The 19,971-nt window shown below is 42.0% G+C and overlaps 1 protein-coding gene across 2 annotated transcripts; it reads left to right on the top strand.

The window, feature by feature from the left end:
- Positions 1-7,692: 7,692 nt before the first annotated feature.
- On the top strand, positions 7,693-18,853 carry PLA2G12A (phospholipase A2 group XIIA). Of its 2 annotated transcripts, none has more exons than XM_075127575.1 (4): positions 7,693-8,182; positions 10,407-10,483; positions 12,477-12,642; positions 14,827-17,496. In XM_075127575.1, the coding sequence occupies exons 1-4, from the start codon at positions 7,993-7,995 to the stop codon at positions 15,021-15,023; spliced, it is 630 nt and encodes a 209-aa protein (XP_074983676.1). In that variant the 5' UTR covers positions 7,693-7,992; the 3' UTR covers positions 15,024-17,496. The 2 variants fall into 2 exon arrangements, with proteins under 2 accessions (XP_074983676.1, XP_048703571.1); XM_048847614.2 differs by lacking the exon at positions 14,827-17,496 and adding an exon at positions 17,503-18,853 and having other exon boundaries at positions 7,716-8,182.
- Positions 18,854-19,971: the final 1,118 nt, after the last annotated feature.

The following is a 19,971-nucleotide window of genomic DNA, read 5'->3' as shown; positions in this document are numbered from 1 at the left end:
GAGGACGGGGGGGTGGAAAGAAGCAGGGCAGGGGTAGAGTGTGGGCAGGACCTAGGCACAGCTGGGGAGGAGCACCCCCAGGTAGATTAGAAACTCGGCGCTTATGCAAGTCACACTCTAAGTGTCTGTGTGTAATTGTAGTCTGACAACCACACTTGGGTTACACTGTGGCTCTCATCAGCCATGGTTATATCGCATGGTGACACTAACATACTCCCAGTCCCAGATTTCCCCCCATAAATGTATGTCTTAGAATCATAGAACCATAGAATATCAGGGTTGGAAGGGACCTCAGGAGGTCATCTAGTCCAACCCCCTGCTCAAAGCAGGACCAATCCCCAATTAAATCATCCCAGCCAGGGCTTTGTCAAGCCTGACCTTAAAAACTTCTAAGGAAGGAGATTCTACCACCTCCCTAGGTAACGCATTCCAGTGTTTCACCACCCTCCTAGTGAAAAAGTTTTTCCTAATATCCAACCTAAACCTCCCCCACTGCAACTTGAGACCATTACTCCTTGTCCTGTCCTCTTCTACCACTGAGAATAGTCTAGAACCATCCTCTCTGGAACCACCTCTCAAGTAGTTGAAAGCAGCTATCAAATCCCCCCTCATTCTTCTCTTCTGCAGACTAAACAATCCCAGTTCCCTCAGCCTCTCCTCATAAGTCATGTGTTCCAGACCCCTAATAATTTTTGTTGCCCTTCGCTGGACTCTCTCCAATTTATCCACATCCTTCTTGTAGTGTGGGGCCCAAAACTGGACACAGTACTCCAGATTTCAGAGGAACAGCCGTGTTAGTCTGTATTCGCAAAAAAACCCCAATGTATACCTTCAGATCAGCGGCACTGCTATGGGTACCCGCATGGCCCCACAGTATGCCAACATTTTTATGGCTGATTTAGAACAACGCTTCCTCAGCTCTCGTCCCCTAAAGCCCCTACTCTACTTGCGCTATATTGATGACATCTTCATCATCTGGACCCATGGAAAAGAAGCCCTTGAGGAATTCCACCATGATTTCAACAATTTCCATCCCACCACCAACCTCAGCCTGGTCCAGTCCACACAAGAGATCCACTTCCTGGACACTACAGTGCTAATAAACAATGGCCACATAAACACCACCCTATACCAGAAACCTACTGACCGCTATTCCTACCTGCATGCCTCCAGCTTTCACCCTGACCACACCACACGATCCATCGTCTACAGCCAAGCTCTGCGATACAACCGCATTTGCTCCAACCCCTCAGACAGAGACAAACACCTACAAGATCTCTGTCAAGCTTTCTTACAACTACAATACCCACCTGCAGAAGTAAAGAAACAGATTGATAGAGCCAGAAGAGTTCCCAGAAGTTACCTACTACAGGACAGGCCTAACAAAGAAAATAACAGAACGCCACTAGCGGTCACCTTCAGCCCCCAACTAAAACCCCTCCAACGCATTATTAAGGATCTACAACCTATCCTAAAGGATGACCCAACACTCTCACAAGTCTTGGGAGACAGGCCAGTCCTTGCCTACAGACAGCCCCGCACCCTGAAGCAAATACTCACCAACAACCACATACCACACAACAGAACCACTAACCCAGGACCTTATCCTTGCAACAAAGCCCGTTGCCAATTGTGCCCACATATCTATTCAGGGGACACCATCACAGGGCCTAATAACATCAGCCACACTATCAGAGGCTCGTTCACCTGCACATCCACCAATGTGATATATGCCATCATGTGCCAGCAATGCCCCTCTGCCATGTACATTGGTCAAACTGGACAGTCTCTACGTAAAAGAATAAATGGACACAAATCAGATGTCAAGAATTATAACATTCATAAACCAGTCGGAGAACACTTCAATCTCTCTGGTCACGCAATCACAGACATGAAGGTCGCTATCTTAAAACAAAAAAACTTCAAATCCAGACTCCAGCGAGAAACTGCTGAATTGGAATTCATTTGCAAATTGGATACTATTAATTTAGGCTTAAATAGAGACTGGGAGTGGCTAAGTCATTATGCAAGGTAGCCTGTTTCCTCTTGTTTTTTCCTACCCCCCCCCCCCCCCCGATGTTCTGGTTTAACTTGGATTTAAACTTGGAGAGTGGTCAGTTTAGATGAGCTATTACCAGCAGGAGAGTGAGTTTGTGTGTGTATGGGGGTGGGGGGGATGTGAGAAAACCTGGATCTATGCAGGAAATAGCCCGACTTGATTATGTAAAGAGTTGTCACTTTGGATGGGCTAGCACCAGCAGGAGAGTGAATTTGTGTGTGGGGGGGTGGAGGGTGAGAAAACCTGGATTTGTGCTGGAAATGGCCCACCTGTTGATCACTTTAGATAAGCTATTACCAGCAGGACAGTGGGGTGGGAGGAGGTATTGTTTCATATTCTCTGTGTGTATACAAAGTCTGCTGCAGTTTCCACGGTATACATCTGATGAAGTGAGCTGTAGCTCACGAAAGCTCATGCTCAAATAAATTGGTTAGTCTCTAAGGTGCCACAAGTACTCCTTTTCTTTTTGCGAGTACTCCAGATGAGGCCTCACCAATATCGAATAGAGGGGGACGATCACGTCCCCCTATCTGCTCGCTATGCCCCTACTTATACATCCCAAAATGCCATTGGCCTTCTTGGCAACAAGGGCACACTGCTGACTCATATCCAGCTTCTCGTCCACTGTCACCCCTAGGTCCTTTTCCGCAGAACTGCTGCCTAGCCATTCGGTCCTTAGTCTGTAGCGGTGCACTGGGTTCTTCCATCCTAAGTGCAGGACCCTGCACTTATCCTTATTGAACCTCATCAGATTTCTTTTGGCCCAATCCTCCAATTTGTCTAGGTCCCTCTGTATCCTATCCCTGCCCTCCAGCGTATCTACCACTCCTCCTAGTTTAGTATCATCTGCAAATTTGCTGAGAGTGCAATCCACACCATCCTCCAGATCATTTATGAAGATATCGAACAAAACCGGCCCCAGGACCGACCCCTGGGGCACTCCACTTGACACCGGCTGCCAGCTAGATATGGAGCCATTGATCACTACCCGTTGAAGTGATCACTACCCGTCTTGTACTGCCCAGCCCTCTCCTGGATAATCCAAAAATATTAAGTCCATTATTCCTTTAAGGGAACAACATACACCAGTTTACCACCTTAAATGGAGTTACCCGGACACTAATTTAAACACACTGGATTAGATAAAACAATGAAACAGGTTTATGAACTCCAAAGAGACAAATTTTAAGTGAGTACAAGCAATGAGGCATCCAAGTCAGAAATGGTTACAAGAAAATAAAGGTAAAAATGTTTAGTGCCTAGCTCCAAAGGAAAGTTTCTCACCGCATGCTTCCAACAGTATTACTGTCCAAAATTTCAGGTCAGGATCCCTCCCTTAAAGTCCAATGGCTGTTTACTTTGTCTTCTCAGGTGTGGACAGTGAGATGGACAGAGAGGGGAGGGCACCTCTTGAGATTTTTGCCCCTCCTTTTTATAGTTTCAGTCTTTCCTTGAAAAACAATTTCCACTGAGAACCAAGAGACAGGTTGTCTGGTGGATGAAGGAGACCTCATGCTATGAATGAAGGAGACCTTTGTTCAGATGCAGATCTTTGTCCCTGCCCCCTTTCTTGCCAAAGGATGGCCACTTTGTTGATACCTGGATGGGGTCATTAGTTTTCCCTTTGTCTTTAAGAAACTGGTTTAGTCTCTCGCCACACTCAGTCATGATTTCAGCTTATGTTCATAACTTTGCACATAATGTTTCTACATGCATTTTACTCTGATATCACTGATCAGCAAGTTGTGAATTTTCAAATGATGCCTCAAAAAGCATACTTTGTACAAAGATTACTACAACACTGTTTAGGGTGTGACTACAGGGGTACATTCCATCACATAAGGACATTGTCAAAGTAAGGGGTGTACAGCTCCCTATCTTCTTCCTAATTTGGCTCCCAATTCAGGAAAGCATCTCTATTCAGCAAAGCATTTAAAGAGGTGCCTGTGGTTAAATCCTATATGGGAAGGCCCAGATCCATAAAGGGGCTTTGACCCAGATCCAAAAAGAGACATAGGCATTTCAGTGATGAGGGTTGCAACATGTAACTTTTAAGAGCCTTGAAAAATCACAAAGCCTGAGTTAAGCACTCCCTATACAATAGGGGGAAAGGTAAACACCTGAGAATGGGCTCCACAAAAGTCAACACACCATGCAGGAAGCTGCCAACAAGAGGTATGTGTCCTAAACCCTGCTCTTCACAAGGAGTTTGGTGCCTAAATCTGGGTTTGGGGGGAGGAGCCCCCTCATCACCACCAATCTCTGCTTATGATCCACAACCAGGAACACCTCTCCTGGAGTCAGGTGGCTTAAGTACTTCAGTTGTTTCTTGAAAGAATGGCTTAGGCACCTGCCTAGCTCCACACAAAATGTCTAGCAGGACCCCATATAACCTTTAGTCTTAGTGGTTAGAGCACTCACCTGGGATGTGGGCGTACCCCTGTTCAATTCTCCCCTCTACCTCATGAAAAGAAAGGATTTGAACAGGGGAGTCCCACCTCTCCAGTGCCCTCACCCCTGAGCTACAAAGCCATTCTATCTCTGCTCCAATTATTTAATTATTCAATTAAAGAATCGTTTAAACAAGAAAGATTGAGAAAAACCCACCTCAGAATATCCCATAGTCCAATGGTTAGAGCAGTCACCTGAAAGGTGGGGGAGCCCTGTTTAAATCCCATCTCATCAGGACATGAGGGGAATGAAACCAGGATCTTCTACCTCTGAGATGAGTAACCTAGCCATTCGGCCAAAGATTGGGGGGGAAATCTCTTTCCCCACCACTGTTTTGTGTAGCGCTCGGCACCCTCTGAAAACACCTATCAGGCCAGCCCAGCAGGTGAGATAAGCAGGGTAAGCCTATCTCCACCTGGTTTGAGGACCAGCTTGGGGATGGGGGGGCGAGAGGACAGGACAATAGGCATTAGCACTGAGGCAACAGAACAAGTGTGACGAGGTACAACACTTGTCTAGGAAATTTGTACGGGGAAAATGTAAGCGACGAGTGAATTCAGGAACTAACAGGGTTACGCATCAGCTGAGCAGGAGCTTCATGGATCACAGTGGGATCTTAAAAGTGGGAGATTTGTGGATCCAGTCTGAAGTGCTTTCCTGAATGGGGGCCTTGGTTCATTGAACACCGGGAGAGCCTTAGAATATCAGGGTTGGAAGGGACCTCAGGAGGTCATCTAGTCCAACCCCCTGCTCAACGCAGGACCAATCCCCAATTTTTGCCCCAGATCCCTAAATGGCCCCCTCAAGGATTGAACTCACAACTCTGGGTTTAGCAAGCCAATGCTCAAACCACTGAGATATCCCTCCCTGCAAAATAAGGTCAAGGAGGGTACTTCCTTCCTCTTTGACAGGTGGGATAAGAGCTCCCCCCTTCTCTTTCAACTTGCTTTACCCAGTGCCAGTCACTTGCTCCTGTGTTTCTGTTGGTACTTACTTGAAAGTAATCATTTTATATCCTTGGGTAGAGAAATGAAACAATAAAATGCCTGGTGCATGGGCCTCTTGCCTGGATAGATCTTCCTGCTCTGCTTCCTGACCTTACCTGGGAGCAGGACAGCAGTGTCATTAACCAGCTTTCTGCTCTGATTAATTGTTAATTCTGTCCTGACATTTCAAAAGCACTACATTTTGAGGGGGTTGGTACATCCAAAAATGAAGGTCTCTTTGCCAGAATGAAAAAACTCTCACCACAATCCTAGTTGAGCTCATGTAAGTAGTACTTAGGATTTTTATTTGTTTACAAACTTAATTTCCAGAAACTCCAAAATGTGTTTTGCAGGTGAATTTACCTGGGCCTACATGTTCTCCTCAGCAAAATAGGAGTGGGCTCTTCATATTTAATAGTTTTACCATCATTCTGCCTTTTCATTACGGCCCAGTCCTACAGCCCTGTCTCACACAAGTGATTCTATCACTGGAGTAGGATCACTCGCATGAGTAATTGTTGCAAGATTACTCTCCAATCACATTTAACAATGCCATGAAATAAAATACTGGATTGTATTGCAGAAATTAAATATATATAAATTCATTCACTATGTTCTGAATCAGTATACTTAAGATATAAACGGCCAAATCTTGCTAGGCATATACGCACAAGCAATCCCATTGACTTCAAGTGAATAAGGTAATTATGATTTGCCCAAAACATAGTACCTCTGGTTTTGGAAGTAGTGTTTGCTCAGAGGAGTCCAACTGATGAAATACTAAGGTTTACTGATTTGTCAGGTCTCCGGGCTTGTTCTTTCTCCCACTGCACTCAATGTATAAGTGATATAGCTGATTGGAAAACTGGACCATTTTCCTGCAAAACATGTGACTGTCATTTCCTCCACCATCCAATCAAAACATTTCAAAAAGATTGTAAATTCAGCCAGCCCTAACAAATGGTCTTTGCTAACCCACAAAAACACCAAAGATTTGACATTACCACTTTCTACTAATGTCACCCAAAGCCACTGTCTCTCATGTGGTCAGCTCACAAAAGGAACTCTCCCAGTTCTTTACCTATCTTATTTTGAATCCATATCATTTCAAAATAATCTGTTCTTGAAACAGACATTACAAACTCAGGCGGAAAAGCTGCTCCCCACCCCCAAATGACTTCTTAAAACATAATATGGAATAGATTAAGTCTTACTTATTGTGAAGCTCTACAGTTTTTAACCCCTTTCCAAACAAAATAGAATGTACTATATAAGGAATATATGAAGTCCATATCTTCCCCATATTATTAATGCAGATGAGGATTTTTTGTTAAATGACTACATTTCACTGGAGAGGGAATCTACCTCAAGGGCATATCTTGTACTATTCATGGTTCCACAATTCTTGCACAGCAAATCAAATCAGGAATACTATATAAATGCTACAAAAACCTTTATGACCTAAGCTGCTTCTTAACTTATTTTGAACCACAAGTTGTTTTCTATAGCAGAATATATTTGAAGAAGGCAAATATTTCAGAATTTAGCTTTAGCTTGGCTTTAGTTTAACCCAAAGATTTATTTATATAATGGGGAGAAACCCTCACAAAGATCTCAAAACTGCAGAGCAAGTTACAAACAAATTATCTAGGAACTGAAAAGCCTGGTACACATTCTTTGTAATAGATCCCAACTCCTGCACAGGCTTAAACGTGCTTAACACTTTACTACCAGTAGTCCCATTGAAGTTAATGGCACTGTTAACTGTAGTTAATTAAGCACATGTATTTTCAGGATCCAGGCCTAACCCATCACAACTCGTCTGACCTAACTCACAATATGTGAAGTGCTTTGAGATCTGCAGACAAGGGGCTAAGTGTTTCATTTATTATTTAAAATAGTTTTGTGTTTAATTCATTAGCATCTGTGAAATGGGGCTTTATAGCTCTGTAACGTTGGAAAGCTTTAAATGGAAGACAGGACAGCAAAGTGCAAAGTCCTTCCGTAGTCTACAGTCCCCACGGGCAGCACGCAGGTCAGGCCGTGGAAATTGTGGAGCCGAGCCAGCCGCGCGCAGCGCGGGGCAGAAGAGCCCCCACATCCCCTGCAGGGGCTGGCGAGCTGTGGAGCGCCAGAGCCAGGGCACGCGCCGCAGAAAAGCCGCGCTCCGAACTCAGGCTCCTCCGCCCAGCGCCCGCCTCCCTTCCCGGCAGGGAGAGCCCCGCCCCGCCCCGCGCCCGGCCAGGCTGGCGGAGGCGGGGCCCGGCGCGGCGGAGCGGTGCTGAAGTTGCACGGGATGGTGGAAGTTCCGCGGCCGGGGCAAGCGGGGGAGGCCCGGGCTGCGGGCAGGTGAGGCGCGCGGGTCGTCCCCAAGGTGCGCGCGGCATGCAGCCGGCCGCGGGGCCATAGCGAGCGCCCCGGCCAGCCCAGCGCGGACTCCCTGGCGGCGGCGGTCCCAGAGCCCGAGCCCGAGCCGCGGGACCTTCTGCGCAGGTAATGGCCTGCGCCCTGCTGCTTCTGGCCTGTGGCTTGCTGGGTCAGTGCCAGCAGGAGCCCCAGACCCCGGACTGGAGGATGACCCTCAAGACCATCCGGAACGGGGTGCACAAGATAGACATGTACCTGAACGCGGCTCTGGATCTCCTGGGAGGAGAGGACGGCCTGTGTCTGTATAAATGCAGCGATGGTAATAACAAGTCATAACCTCCTACCAAACGCCCGGCTCGGGGGAGGGAGGCGCTGAGCTCCCAGCAGAGGTGGGCCTGGATTTTGGGAGAGGGTTGGAGCCAAACTTTGCAGCGGATCGCTTTCCAAAAACATACTAACTGATGGCAACGAAAACTAGATCTGGCTCTAAAAACTCTCGCTGAACTCTGAGGGAGTTCAGTTCCAGATGCCCTCATGCCCTGGCTTGGGTCCATTTCTAGGGGCAACAGATCAGTTTCCAGGTAAAATGTTGAACATCTGGTTAGGATTAATGCATTCTGAACCCTGACGTCATCTGAGGCTTTTGGTTTAGGAATTTCTCTTGCCCTAATGTACCGTCATATAAAGATTTCTGTCTCTGCCACCATCAAACCCAGAAAAGAACAAAAACTGTCAGTTTCTACAGTTATTTTGATAACTGATATCTGTGGCAGCCTGACATCATTAATATCTTGTCTGGAACTTTTAAAAAAGTGTATGTTAAAAATAGGGTTAAGTAGTCTTCTGTATTACAGGGTTTAGTTTCCTTATCTTGGAGATAATGTATAGTGTCTACATTGTACTCATAAGTCTGACACAGGATTTTTGGTTGCCCAGTGATTTTTTGTTAACTTTCATGACAGTGTCCAATGTTTTTGTCTGTAGCAACTCTAACTTGCTGTATCTTAGTAGTAATAAAACTGTTCTGAATACTCTTCAAAGTGACCACTCTCTTCTCACTGTAGTTAGTTGCCACAGGTGTAATTTAGTACTTTCATCATTTCAAGGGTCTTTATTACAGAAGTATTGGGCACTTAAGGGAATAACAGTTAAGCGTAGAATGGTTATTGGCTGTACTAGGATATGTTGTTTTTCAGACTTTTATATATGAAAAATAATGTTCCCTGAAACTTCCATCAGAATTGCTAGTCCAAATTCAATAGTAAAAAGAGGACCTATTTAAGTTACTGTAGAGAAGTTACTCAATTTAACAAACACACAGTTGCCAGAAATTTAATGAAAAACTTAGAACATGATTGCAGTGAAACTTGAGCTTTGGCTTAATACCTATTAAGTTAACACATGCTATTTGCACTGGTAAAACCAACTAATTTAATTTTATGTCATTGGGCATAAATATTTTGCCTGGAAGGGTCAAGACGGATTCTTTTCCTCCAGCTAGGACACTGCACATTTAATTAGGTGTAATGTGTGGGGATTTTACTTTCCTCTGCCCCTCTTATTTGTCATTGCTAGAATCTATTTAGCATATGTAAGACACTTCAGTCAGGGACTTTTTAAAAAAAAAAATCACAAAACTATTTATAACCTCAAGACATATGAAAATGTTAAAAATGGAGGATTCACTGAATAAGCCCTTTTCAATTGGGATAGTATAAAGTCCCATCTGAAATTTCTTCCTTACACTAAATGCATTCTAGCAATTTGTATGTACATGCAGTTTTTCTGTGATGCCTCTCTCTGCTTTAGGAGTAGCAGTGACATCATGCATTGCTTTCTAGCCTCCAACTTCTACATATACCCTCTCCCATACGCTCCCTTCCGTAGAATGCTTCCTTCAGTTTGGTCTCAGATGCCAAAAGCAGTTTAGCTTATTCTTTAAAAATTCCATATTTCTCCTTATTCTAGTGTAGGGTATCACAGTAATTTCATGGCATTTCCCCTTTGCATGCTTTCTAAAATATCAAGGAAGCCCTGCTCACACAGAATCAATCAATGTTGTAGTTGTACAGAAATAAGCAACAATATTTCTGTATCATGTTCACTCCAGTTAGTAGTTCTGATGTCTAAAATGAAAATTAAGAGCAGTGTCTTGGATTATAGATAAGAAAAGTATGTAGAAGTCTTGGTAAGTTTACTAAACTTGTTTTTCTGCTTTTTAGTTCTCCCTGCATATAGTACACTTCTGCCTTACCTAATATATTCTTTGTAGGCTTGATGTTTTGAATTTGGATAGCTAAAATCAAACCAAATAAGTAAATAAAATATTAAGAAGTACTTAATACCTGTAGCTCCCCCTGACTTGCAGCGTGGTGGGAGCTTTGAATATTCAGGTGCCTAAATACGGATTTAAATGCCTAGTGTTAAGCATATAGTTTTGAAAATTTTGGCCTATATTATTTTAAGCAGTAAAATAGGGGGTCTGTGCAGTAGCTTGAAGCAAAAGATCTGTACTCAATGCTTTTAAAATTCCTTTTTTACAGGGTCGAAGCCTCTTCCACGTTATGGGTATAAGCTTTCACCACCAAATGGATGCGGATCCCCGCTATTTGGAGTTCATGTAAATCGTTCCTTCATGCATTTTATTTTTTCATATTTACTTGGACTTTCACATTTAAAAATGGGTGTGAGCAATCTACTTCAAAAAGAAGTGTGCTAGTTTTACACTTCCATTCTAAACATAGAAATGTGCATCATATTTATAAGGCCAGAAGGGACCATTATGATCATTATGCAAGTGGTCAGACTAAAAGAAGCCAAAGAATCTCACCCATTAATTTCTGTAGGAAGCCCATAACTTTTATTTGAGTTGTAGCAGATCTTTCAGAAAAATATCCAGTCTTGATTTAAAGACTTCAAGTGATGGAGAATCTATTATATCTGTATATAAGCCGCACTGTTTGCTAAATTATTCTCACTTAAAAGTGTGCACCTATTTTCTAGTCTGAACTGGTCTATCTTCAGCTTCCTGCCCTGGTGCTGAAAAATTGGAAAAGGTTCAGAAAAGAGCTACAAGAATGATACAAAGTGTGGACAGTTTGCTCTATAGTGAGACAGCGAGATGGTTAAAAAGAAAAAGAGTACTTGTGGCACCTCAGAGACTAACAAATTTATTTGAACATAAGCTTTCGTGAGCTACATCCGATGAAGGGAGCTGTAGCTCATGAAAGCTTATGCCCAAATAAATTGGTTAGTCTCTAAGGTGCCACAAGTACTCCTTTTCTTTTTGCGAATACAGACTAACACAGCTGCTACTCTGAAACCTGAGATAATTAAGAAGCTCAATCTATTTAGTTTATCCAGAGAAAGCTAAGAGGTGACTTGATCATGATCTCTAAGTACCTACATGGGGAAGATATTTATGGTTGTATATTGTGTGATTAGATTTCCTAAACGAAATATTCATGTTTTTCTTAGTTTGTGGCTGAATTTCTGCAATATTACATGGGAGAAAAAATTAGTCACTACTAGTAATAGATAGGGCCCTACCAAATTAACAATCTATTTTGGTCAATTTCATAGTCATAGGATTTTTTTTTTTAAAGGCAAGTTTCATGATTTCAGATGTTTAAATCTGAAATTTCACAGTGTTGTAACTGTAGGGGTCCTGACCCAAAAGGGGGCTGTGTGTGTGCTGGGGGAAATCACAGGCTTATTGTAGCAGGGTCATGGTATTGCCCCCTTTACTTCTGTGCAGCTGTTGGTGGCGGCGCTGCCTTCAGAGCGGGGCAGCTGGAGAGCAGCGTCTGCTGGCTGGGAGCCCAGCTCTGAAGGTAGCACCACCGCCAGCAACTGCGCAGGAGTAAGGATGGCCTGGTATGATATTCTGTGCTGCTGCTGGCAGGCTGGTGTCTTCGGAGCTGGGCACCTGGCCAGCAGCTGCCGCTCTCTAGCCACCCAGCTCTGAAGGCAGCGCAGAAGTAGGGGTGGCAATACCTCAAACCCCCTACAATAATTCTGCAACCCCCCGTAATCCTCTTTTGGGTCAGGACCCCCAGTTTGAGACATTCCGGTGACATCTGCATAGTATAGGGTAAAAGTACACAAAAGAACAGATTTCCGGGGGGAGACCAGATTTCATGCTCTGTGACACGTTTTTCATTGCTGTGAATTTGATAGGGCCCCAGTAATAGACTAGTAACTGGATGTTTGCTAATATAAACATTTTTCTTCAGTACTCTAGAATATTACAGGAATGATATTAAATGAATGATCATTCAACAAGATATCCACCTCCCTCCCCCCGGCAAAAGATCTAAGACCTGCAGTGGATGAAATAGAATATTTTCTGATTTAAAACCAATAATATTGGGTTGACCTAATGATGGGAGAATCCTGGATTCAGGTCCTCTCTCACTGTCCATGCCAGTAACATTTTGTTTGGTATTTGCAGTAGCAGGTAATATTTTTTTTTGTTTTTTTTTTTTTTAAATAACTTCATCAACCAGATTGATTCAACAGTGTGCGTAGAAGGCAGGCAATTTTTACCAATCCCGATGCAATAAAATTATCTTGTTGGCTGGAATACCAACCTTGATTTTTTTCCTTTTCAGTTTGACATTGGTATCCCTTCGATGACAAAGTGCTGTAATCAACATGACAGATGCTATGATACCTGTGGCAATAGAAAAAATGATTGTGATGAACAGTTTCAGTATTGTCTCTCCAAGATCTGCAGAGAAGTACAGAAAACACTAGGAATATCAGAGAGCGTACAGGGTAAGGCAGAAAAATAGCATGCAAGTTATATTGAGTTGATCTTTTACTGAAGTTGTATAAAGACTCAGACTCATGGACTTTAAGCCCAGAAGGGACTATCATGATCATCTAGTCTGATGTCCTACAACCTCAGGTCACAGATCCCCACCCACCCACTCCTGCAGTAGGCCCATAACCTTGGGCTGAGTTACTCAAGTCTTGAGTTAAAGACTTCAAGTTACAAAGAATCTGCCATTTTCTCTAATTCAAACCAGCAAGACATCTTGCTGCCCCATGCTGCAGAGGAAGGCAAAATACCCCTAGGATCTCTGCCAATCTGAACGGCTGGGAAAATTCCTTCCCAATCCCAAATATAGCTATCGGTTAGACAAGTGATACTCAGACTGAAGCAGCAGTGTCCCCTGCGGCTTTGCAGCACATGATATTAAAACACTGATTTAATTATTAACCATCAGGATGGTTTACTGTGTTTTTGTTTGTTTTTATCAACTACAATTGAGTAATGAGTAATATTTGGTCAGTCATTTTGCTCTGAGAATTTTTTTATATAAATTCAGTCGGAGTGTCACTGGTCTAACTGATATAGATATATAAAAAATTCTCAAAGCAAAATGACTGACCAAATATTACTTTAAGGCCAGAAGGGACTATTATGTGTATATATCTAGTAAATGAAACAATGAATTCACACTACTGTGTGTCTTTTGGATAATGTTGATTGCTAATTTGGCTCCTGAACTACTGAAGTCTGAGTATAATGGAGTTAGACCACAACAGCGTGGCGAGAGCCAGACACACACATACTTGGAAAAATTCTCTGTAGTAACTCAGGGCCCTCCCCAATTAGTGTCCAATCTCTGGTCATTGGAGATATTTGCTAATAGCAGTTGTGGGTGGGCCATAAGCCATTGTAGACAATCTGATCATATCACCCCCTCTATGAATTTATCAAGTTCAGTCTTGTAAACAATGTATAATGGTAATAACACTTCCCTGTGTCGACTGGAAATACCTCACCTGATGCATCCTAGGACTGTATCAGCCTCCAACCACATCACATTGTCATCCTGGATCGACTAATGCACCTAGGGCTTTCTCTGCCTCTGTCACTTCTAACTGATAGGTCCTCAGCTTATAACAAGAATTCTTGCTTAGGCCCTGCATGCATGGCCTTGCACTTTGCACTATGAAATTTCATCCCATTTCTATTACTCTAGTTTTCAAAGATATCCAAATCTTCTTGTATGATGTTCTGGTTTTCCTCCATATTGGCCGTATCTCCCAACTTTGGGTCATCTGCAAACTTTATCAGCCCACCCCCACTTTTTGTGCCAACGTCATTAATAAAAATGTTAAATAAGATTGGTCCCAAGATCAATTAATGAGGAACTCCAGTAGTAACCTTCTTGCATCCTGACAGTTCACCTTTCAGTGTGACCAATTGTAGCCTCCCCTTTAATCAGTTCCTTACCCATCTTTTGATTCTTATTAATATTCTTATATTAATCCCCATCTTCTTCAATTTAACTAATAATTTCCCATGTGGAACTATATCAGATGCTTTACTGAAATCCAGGTAGATTAGATCTACTGCATTTCCTTTGTCTAGAAAAATCACTTTTATTCTCAAAAAAAAAAAAAAAAAATCAAGTTTACCTTTATGTGCTTAACTGCTCTCTCTTTCAGAATTTATTTTATGACCTTGCCTACAGTTTCCTGGATTTTTCCCCCCACGCACACACTTTTTCCTTAAATATAGGTATTATATTTGTAGTTCTCCAGTCATAGGGTCTGACCCTCTTAATTCTTTATATTTGTTAAAATTCCGTGCTATTGGATTCGCAATTTCATGTGTCCATTCCTTTAACATTCATGAATGGACATTATTCACCCTTCCCCTGATTTGGTCCCATAAAATGCTGGAGTTCGGCTTCCACCTCAGATGTGGGTATTTCCAGTTCCCCATCCTCCTTCCCATTAGCCACCCTACCACTGTTCCCAGACTCCTCATTACTCTCATTAAAAACTAAGGCAAAACATTCATTTAAGTGTTGGGCCATACCTAGATTGTCTGATCTCTACCCCATTCTCAGTGCTTAGCAGTCCCATGTCGTCTTTCTTTGTGTTCATTTTATTTGTATGGCTAAATAACCTATTGCTATTGGTTTTAATTTCCTTTGCAAGGTTCAATTCTGCTTGGCTTTTGGCAGTTCTCCCTTGTCCCCCTGTGCTTTTTGATCTTCAAGAGAGAGCCTACAAGAAACAGAAGAAGGGGAGGATCAGCAAGGAAAAATCATCTGAAAAATCTTGATGTTTCTCATCAGCCTCTTCTCTCCTTCCCTTCATCATCTGCTCAAATCTCTTTCATAACTCAACCATAGATTCTAGTTGCATCTCCAAACATCAGACCCATCTCTTCCATCAGAGCTATCAGGTGGCATTTCATACAAATGAAGCACCTTTCAGGTACCTTCTCCAGAATAACACAAACCACATCTTTCACATCCAGTCATTTTCATTTTCTATTCTATTCTATTCTTCAGGTCACTACCACTGCTGCCTGTGTAGCGGTTGTAGCCTTCTCTCCTAAGCACCTGTCGGGGTGCAACACACCCTCCCCTGTTCTCATCCATTTGCTGTTGGGCGGGCTGGCTGCCTTTATAGGCATGCTGATTAGGGAAGCTCTGCCCCCAATCAGGGTTCAGGTGTGATCAAAAGCTCTGCTTCTCTTGCCACACACTGTCACCTGTTAGACTCTGCAAACTGAAAACAAATCAGCAAACAAACACACACTTTCAAGAACTCACTCGTAGGAACAGCGGCTTGGCTTGCCTCCCTTCTCCTTCTCCCAACAGATCTTCCAGCAGCCAATGGGAGCTGCTGGAAGCAGTGGCCAATATGTCCCTTGGCCTGCGCCACTTCCAGCAGCTCCCAGTGGCCTGGAGCAGTGAACCGCAGCCACAGGGAGCCATGATTGGCCAAACCTGCGGAAGTGGCAGGTAAACAAACCGGCCCGGCCCGCCAGGGGCTTTCCGCGCACAAGCGGTGGAACAAGTTTGGGAACCACCAGTCTAAACTAATTGAATCTGAACCTGGGAGTAGTAATAAACTACTGTTATTTCACTTTCCCTCCCTATTTTTTTTAAGAGAAGAGATCTGTGAGATGTATTTTCTGGCTTTTACATATGTAGAGCTAGTAAAAAAGGTAGAGGAAGGAAAAAATTCTCTGCAAAGAACTACAACTTAATATTCTTCACCTCCTACACCGAGATTCCCTAAAATACTACCCTGACCTGTATCTTTGTTAGACTGAAGTCAAAAGTGAGAGACTATGAAAAGAACTGGCCTAAATATTAAACCTTGTATCTTTTTACTTCATGATCCCTTTTAATGCGCATGAAAACCAGCAGTACCACTTCATAAAAATTACTATAATCTGATATATTGCTGCAGCACTGCAAATAAAATATTTTTTGTTGCATTGGATGTGATTTAACCTGCTGCTGCATGTGACAGAATAAATTGCAGGCAAATGCTGAACTGTTTCCTTTTACAAATAAAATACAGTTATCTCTTAGGTAGTGAACATTAATCCTTTGCCTAAATGTTCCTTTTAAAGTTTGAATTTTACTCTTAACAGTGTGGGCTCCAGTTACTGAAAAATCCAAGGAGACTCCTGTTCTCTTTCCAAATAATTGAGGTGTCGGTTATAGACTCCTAATGAATTTATTTGCCAGGAACGCACATTCCAGAATCCAGTGGCATAGCTGTTGCTCTTGTGACAAGAGAATAGCCTCTTAAATTTTGCATTATATTATATATTAGAATTGGTGCTATTTTTAGTATTCTCTTAGTTACCAATCTTACTCCCATTGAAGGCAGCAGAAGTTCTGGCAGGGACTTCAATAGGAGGAGGCTCAGCCCTTAATTTAAGGGCATGTCTACACTTACCTCCAGAGTGATTGATCCAGCGGGGGTCGATTTATCGTGCCTGGTGAAGACGTGATAAATCAACCGCTCTCCCGTCAACTCTGGTACTCCACCGGAGCGAGAAGCGTAGGTGGAGTGGACGGGGGAGCGTCAGCAGTCGACCTACCGCAGTGAAGACACTGCAGTAAGTAGCTCTAAGTACATCGACTTCAGCTATGCTATTTTCATAGCTGAAGTTGCGTAACTGAGACCGACTTAGCTCCACACCCCAGTGTAGACCAGGCCTAAGTAGGGGAGGAAAGTAATGCTTTGTGCAACAGCAGTAGAGGGTGGAATTATCTTTAAAGAACAATACTATGTTTTGATCTGACTTCTGTGGGAGTGCATGCTATGCTACTTTGTGATCATGGATCCAGTACTGCAAATGTGCAATATTTGACAGCTCCAGATTGTTAAGTGCTGTGCTAAAACAGGGCCACATTGCTTGGTACCATGACTAGTCTGATTAGGAGCAATATGTTTGCAGGAGGAGGCCCTCAAAGTAGTTTGACTGCAGTGAAGTATTTGTCAGAACTAGTGAGAGATCTGCCATTAAAGCCAGAGGCATAACACTCAATGCTTTTTCACATAAATAAGGGCAACACGAAGCTGTATTACTACAATTACATTTGTATTGCATTTTCCACAAAAAATGCATCTACTCTATAAATGTTAATTTTGTCAGAAGTTGAAATATGAAAAAGATTTGACGTGTTGTTGAAAATGATCATACATACATTCATTCATCAGGCTATGTTCACTATTTGTGCTTTGGCAAGTTGAAAACAATCTTTAAGAAAAAAAGAGTAATGTTTAGTTATTACAATATTCCAGTAAAAAGTACTTCTAAAATGATCTTATACTGATTTCATCTCCCCTTGTATCTTGCAGCCTGTGAATCAACTGTTCAGTTGTTGTTTGATGCAGTTATACATTTAGGATGTAAACCATACCTGGATAGCCAGAGAGCTGCATGTATGTGCCAATATGAGGACAAGACAGACCTATAAAAGAAGACACTGATGAAAGCTGATGAGCTAGAACTAAGAAAAAGACAATGTGTACGGAGAGCCAGTGTTTTGTTACAAAGCTGTTTAATTTCATTTTCACAAAGCATAACAAAAAATGGTTCAAACATACACTAAAGTATTTTCCTATTTTAAAAAACTGCTTAGCCCTCCTACTCTCTGACATACACTTGGAGCTTGAAACTGGAAGTGGTTTCCTTCATGTGCCCAGGGGCTTGAGGTAGGGTTGCTCATAGAATGCTACTGCAAAAACTATTGGTGTCTTTTGCTTTAAAGAATTTAAAAATTGGTGGTGGGGAATGAAAGGAGCATGGGAACCAGATAGACTTTTCAAACTTTTTTTTAAAGTAGGTCAAGTTTTGGGTTTACCAACCTTTAATGTTTCTAGTATATCTCAACAGGAAAGGAAGATCTTCTGTGTTTGAAATATTTTGTGGATTCAGTATGTAATCTTAAATGTCTTGCACTTCTGTGCTTTTGGTGAAAATATCACTGTGATGAAATGACTTCTGTTTCTCTGCTTCAACTATGTTGCTATGTTCTCATATACAGTATGTTGAAGGCTATACCAAACCTAGAACTAAAAACTGCATCTTCCTATCTGTTTTATATATCAAACTCACTTCTGAAGCACTAGTTAGATTGGAAACACTGGCACTTTTAAGGCTTAAATTGCAAAATGGAACAGTGTAGAACCTAGTAAAATATGAGGTGATACTTCTGATGTGACAACTTAAGGAAGCATTGCTGTTATTCTTACAAATTATTTCTTAAAGAAATATTTTTAATAGATGTTTATATTTTTCAAATCAAATTTATTTTTATTAAATGTACCACCCAACAGAGGCATTCTATTTAACAAAGGTGTCTTTATATGTATAGCAAGGATGGATCTTAATTGTCTAAAGAGAATGATTTTGTATTTAACTCTTGTAATGTAGACTGTGTTACTGTATTCACTTATCTTTTTGCTTATCTTCCTTTTACTCTTTTCTTTGGGGTTTTGTAAAAATTATAAAGAAAAATGATTTTTTAAAGTGTCTTGGTATTTCTGCTACTTGTGCAAGGGTCAGAGTATCCAAAAACATCTATGAATATATTGCTATGTGCAGCTAACAAATATACAATTCCTAAGTTTCCCTCCGTGCATTTTTCCCTATGTGACTTTTAACTTGGGTCAGCGAAAGTTATTCAGTTTTATGTCCAGTGTTGTTTTATCTTCATTTTCTGTACTAACTTTAAAAAAAAAGTGCAAATTTCAGCAAGAGACCATGGATTTTGATTGTTTATCTCTAAGGCCAGATCTATACTACAAACCTTGGTCTGATAGCTATGGCAATCAGGAGCGGGTGGGAACCACACACATGCCAGAGCCAACATAGCTATGTCAGCAAAAAAAAACCTCACTAAAAATGCAGCTACACCAATAGAGTGCTTCTGTCAACATAGCTAATGGTCATTCAGGGAAGTTGTGTTCCTATATTAGGGCCTGGTCTAAACTACAAAGTTAGGTCAATTTAACTACATTGGTCAGGGGTTTGAAAAATCCACACCCATGATCAGTGTAGTTAAGCCGACCTAAGTTCCTGTGTATACAGCACTAGGTGTGGAGTGTTGTAGCAAAAGCTAAAAGATCATAACATTGAACCTCTGTTTTGTATATGCTTTATAAAACTGGATTGTGGAAATATTTAGTTTGCTGGGATTCTCTGCCTTAGTTTTTCCAGTGTACCCACTTATAAGTGCACAGAGTATTTATTCCTTTCAAACTGCACAATTGCAGACAGATAGAAGTGTTTTGGGAAACGTTAATTGTGTTTTGTGACTATCGTACTCTGGCTAGTCTTGATTTCCTGTCTGCTGTTCTAAAATTATTATTGCCAAAGTAGTGATCAAAACTGATGTAAGCTGCCACATCTAAAATTTTGACTGAACAAATCTAAAAACAACAAACGCTCCCTTGAGTTGTAAATCTCACTGGGGTAGGTAAGAGAGTTTTTACACTACACACCTGAATGAGGGAACTTTCTACTGCTGCAACAAGCTGTGTCTTGTTCTCCTCAAGCTTGTAGAGAACTTGCAGTGTAAAAAACCTTGCAGGAAACGGCCAGCTACATATTAAAAGGAGAAATACGTGTTTGTATTATTCAGCAGTGTTGAAGGTGAGTGTTGCAATGGCATAAATGGTCTCACTTGCAGTACAAAGGAAGTGTTTAATTTCTTCCACAGTATAGAGTGTTTACATTTCTCATGAGGTTTCCGGATGTCAGAAATTCTTGCTCAGACAAGTATCCATCAACACCACAAAAGGAAAATAGGTAAAAATGCATTA

This window comes from Caretta caretta, chromosome 4 (assembly GCF_965140235.1).
Source record: "Caretta caretta isolate rCarCar2 chromosome 4, rCarCar1.hap1, whole genome shotgun sequence".
NCBI classification, from domain to species: domain Eukaryota; kingdom Metazoa; phylum Chordata; order Testudines; family Cheloniidae; genus Caretta; species Caretta caretta.
This window is presented reverse-complemented; position numbering and strand designations above follow the sequence as displayed.

Bases quoted from the DNA above. Each gene is read 5' to 3' on its own strand.
- PLA2G12A (XM_075127575.1), top strand. From the start codon at position 7,993: ATGGCCTGCGCCCTGCTGCTTCTGGCCTGTGGCTTGCTGGGTCAGTGC. The intron at 8,183-10,406 runs GTAATAACAAGT...CCTTTTTTACAG, and splicing joins TCTGTATAAATGCAGCGATG to GGTCGAAGCCTCTTCCACGT. The intron at 10,484-12,476 runs GTAAATCGTTCC...TTTCCTTTTCAG, and splicing joins CCCCGCTATTTGGAGTTCAT to TTTGACATTGGTATCCCTTC.